The sequence below is a fragment of the Notolepis coatsorum genome (assembly GCF_963971535.1).
Source record: "Notolepis coatsorum genome assembly, chromosome: 14".
NCBI lineage: Eukaryota > Metazoa > Chordata > Actinopteri > Aulopiformes > Paralepididae > Notolepis > Notolepis coatsorum.
The window spans coordinates 7,581,090-7,584,479 of NC_140178.1; the positions used below are offsets into that span (position 1 = coordinate 7,581,090).

Sequence of the window (3,390 nt, forward strand, 5' to 3'; positions counted from 1 at the left end):
CCACCGCGCTGCTAATCACACGACAGATGATGAGTAGGGAGAGAGAGGAGTCTGTTGTGTCTGTCTCCCTTTCAATAGGAGCTCATTTTGGGGTCAATCAAGATTCCAGGAGGGAGCAGACATCATCAGAAGAAGACGTTGAAAGCCCCGGCGGCTGAAAGCGAAGAAATCCCATCATTCAGTCACCCAGAGAGAGGAAGAGGAGGAGGAGGAGGAGGTGGAGGAGGAGGACTAGAGAGAGCGTGTCCTTTCAGAAGGAGGGAGAATGCAGCTCAGAAGGCAGAACGGAGCGCCGAGTGAAGGAATGAACCTGGATGGAGACGAGACTGAAGGCGGGGGGGGGCTTCTTGGGCGGCACGGCGAGGCTGAAGACGGGGCGCTTGGGCGGAACTGACGACGGCTTGGGCGCCACCGGGGGCGGCACCGAGGAGGGCTTCTTCCTCTTCACGTCCGGGATGGCGGTTGTCGCCCCCCCGCTGCAGGCGGCGGTGATGATCTGACTCTGGGGGGGTGTCTCGGCGGGGGGGGCGTCCGCGTCCGCGTCCGCGGGGGGGTAGAGGTGCTCCGCGCTGGGGTGTCCGCTGAGCTCGATCAAGGTGTTCTCCAGCTCGCGGATGGTCTCCTCCAGGCTGTCCAGCCTGCGGTAGGTGCTGCTACGGATGTCGTCTCCCCTCTTCCAAGGGCTCTGGCCCCCCCCCTCCGCACTGTCCTCCTCGTCGGAACCCGCCGCCGCCGACTCGTTGGATTCAGTCGAGCTCCTCCTCCGTCTGGGTCCCGGTTCCTCGGTCCCGGTCCCGGTGTGAAGCGTTAGCGTCCTGTCGCCCGTCTCCATGCCTCCGCACAGCGCCTCGGCCAGGGCGTCCCGCTGGCCAGGGGGGAGAGACACGTGGGCGGCGGCCGCGGCACCCGGGGGGTTGGAGGAGTCGCTGCTGCTGTGGCCGAACCACCCCGCCCTGGGCTTGGCCACCGGGGGCCGGGGGAGGGGGGCGTCCAGCAGCAGGGCGTGGTGGAGCTGCCTGTAGGCCTCTCGGACCGTCACCTTCTCCCGGAAGAGCACCAGCAGCGGCCTGCCGCTCAGAAGAAGCACCTCCTCCTCGGAGGAGGAGGAGGGTCCCCCCGGCCGGGGCGGGACGGTCAGCGTCCGCAGAGCCTCGCCCTCCCCGGTTCTACCGGGTCCCCGGGCTCCCGCCGCGTCGGGCGTCACCGCCCTCACCGCCACGTCGGTCACCTCCAGCGCCAGCTCCTCTCTCTGGTCCCTGTCCTCGTCGTCGAAAGACTCCTGGATCCTCAGCTCCCACGCGGCGGGCGTCCTCCGCTGCCGAAGAAGAACGCAGCAAGCTCCTTCCCGCGTCGTCGTCGGGGTTTCTTCTTCTTTGGTGGGGGGGGTTAAATCTCGGACGGGGGGCCCCTCCGGCGAGGGAGAGGGCGGAACCGGCGAGCATCGGGTCAACACGATCCGGGGGACCGCCGCCGGGGAGAGAGACCCGCCAGGGACCAGGGAGAGAGGCACCGCGCCAGGGGGCGGGGAGAGAGACGAGGCACCGGGCAGGGCGGCCAACACACTCCCACCCTGTAACACAAGCAGCAGGGGGCGCGTGAGATTTCACATTCAATCATGGTCCAATGAAGTCACGGCGATAAACCAATTGAGCAACTGCCGGTGTTCAAATTGAGGATGATTGCGTAAAACGGATAAACAAGCTACAACTGAGAGTAACACAATAACATCTGATCGTAAGTAACACTTCTGGCAACGTAACGTGTCCATTATTATCAACTTCAACGATCCGGTACGCCCGGTCTGACTGAAGAGGGCTGCCGGTGTGTCTTACCTTGGTGGCCGCTGCCAGAGTACTGGCTACGTGGTCGGAGTTGGCCCGCTCCCTCCGGGGCCCAGAGCAGTCCGGCAGAACCGCAGAACTGGGCCGCTGATTGGCAGAATGTTATTATTAAGAGTTTGACAACTGTTCACACATGGCTGACGTTTTTCACACGCACTGTACAACACCATGAACTGCAAATCCACTGCACACAAACAAAGGTTTTGGGGGGTTTTAGTGTCTGTGAGGGACCGATACATAATGATACATGGAGCGATGCATGGGAAATCTGCAAATAACTTGTCTCCATTAGCTATGATCAGTGTGGCTGGGGCTAGCCAGGGTGTAGCATGGTATGGTTTCAAGTTTCTTTAATAGTTGTCATACAGAAGTACAGAATACTTTTATACAAAATGCTTCTTACTGTTACGCTCCAGAGACTGTGCTAGACAAGATAAGTATGAAATAAAATAAAGTAGCATGTAAGAAGAAGTAAAAATAGAGGTCACAGTGTTCAGTATAGACATATGTACAATGTTCGATGCAGAATAATGGTATGGTTGGGTTTGTGTCTCCATTAGCTATGTTCAGTCTGGCTGGGGCTAGCCTCGGTGTAGCATGGCAAGGCATGGTACAGTATGGTTGGGTTTGTGTCTCCATTAGCTATGTTCAGTCTGGCTGGGGGCACAGCACGGCTAAACCCTGGCTAGTGGAGACAAGGCCACAGCACGGCTAAACCCTGGCTAGTGGAGACAAGGCCACAGCACGGCTAAACCCTGGCTAGTGGAGACAAGGCCACAGCATGGCTAAACCCTGGCTAGTGGAGACAAGGCCACAGCATGGCTAAACCCTGGCTAGTGGAGACAAGGCCACAGCACGGCTAAACCCTGGCTAGTGGAGACAAGGCCACAGCATGGCTAAACCCTGGCTAGTGGAGACAAGGCCACAAGGCCTATGTAAGAGATGAGGTTAAATGTAAGTGATGAGGTTAAATGTAAGTGATGAGGTTAAATGTAAGTGATGAGGTTAAATGTAAGCGATGAGGTTAAATGTAAGTGATGAGGTTAATAAATGTAAGTGATGAGGTTAAATGTAAGCGATGAGGTTAAATGTAAGTGATGAGGTTAATAAATGTAAGTGATGAGGTTAAATGTAAGCGATGAAGTTAAATGTAAGTGATGAGGTTAAATGTAAGTGATGAGGTTAAATGTAAGCGATGAGGTTAAATGCAAGCGATGAGGTTAAATGTAAGCAATGAGGTTAAATGTAAGCGATGAGGTTAAATGTAAGTGATGAGGTTAAATGTAAGTGATGAGGTTAAATGTAAGTGATGAGGTTAAATGTAAGTGATGAGGTTAAATGTAAGCGATGAGGTTAAATGCAAGCGATGAGGTTAAATGTAAGCAATGAGGTTAAATGTAAGCGATGAGGTTAAATGTAAGTGATGAGGTTAAATGTAAGCGATGAGGTTAAATGCAAGCGATGAGGTTAAATGTAAGTGATGAGGTTAAATGTAAGTGATGAGGTTAAATGTAAGTGATGAGGTTAAATGTAAGTGATGAGGTTAAAT

The 3,390-nt window shown here is 54.9% G+C and overlaps 1 protein-coding gene across 1 annotated transcript in view; it reads right to left on the reverse strand.

Annotated features, from left to right (window-relative positions):
• Window positions 1-250: 250 nt before the first annotated feature.
• The window catches only part of srcin1a (SRC kinase signaling inhibitor 1a), a gene marked incomplete at both ends in the record, with an annotated part of 31,572 nt that continues 28,432 nt past the window's right edge, over window positions 251-3,390 (reverse strand). Inside the window, 2 exons of the mRNA XM_084328346.1 lie at window positions 251-1,570; window positions 1,833-1,928. Coding sequence (XP_084184472.1) covers window positions 251-1,570; window positions 1,833-1,928 — 1,416 coding nt within the window. The remainder of the gene's footprint in view (window positions 1,571-1,832; window positions 1,929-3,390) is intronic.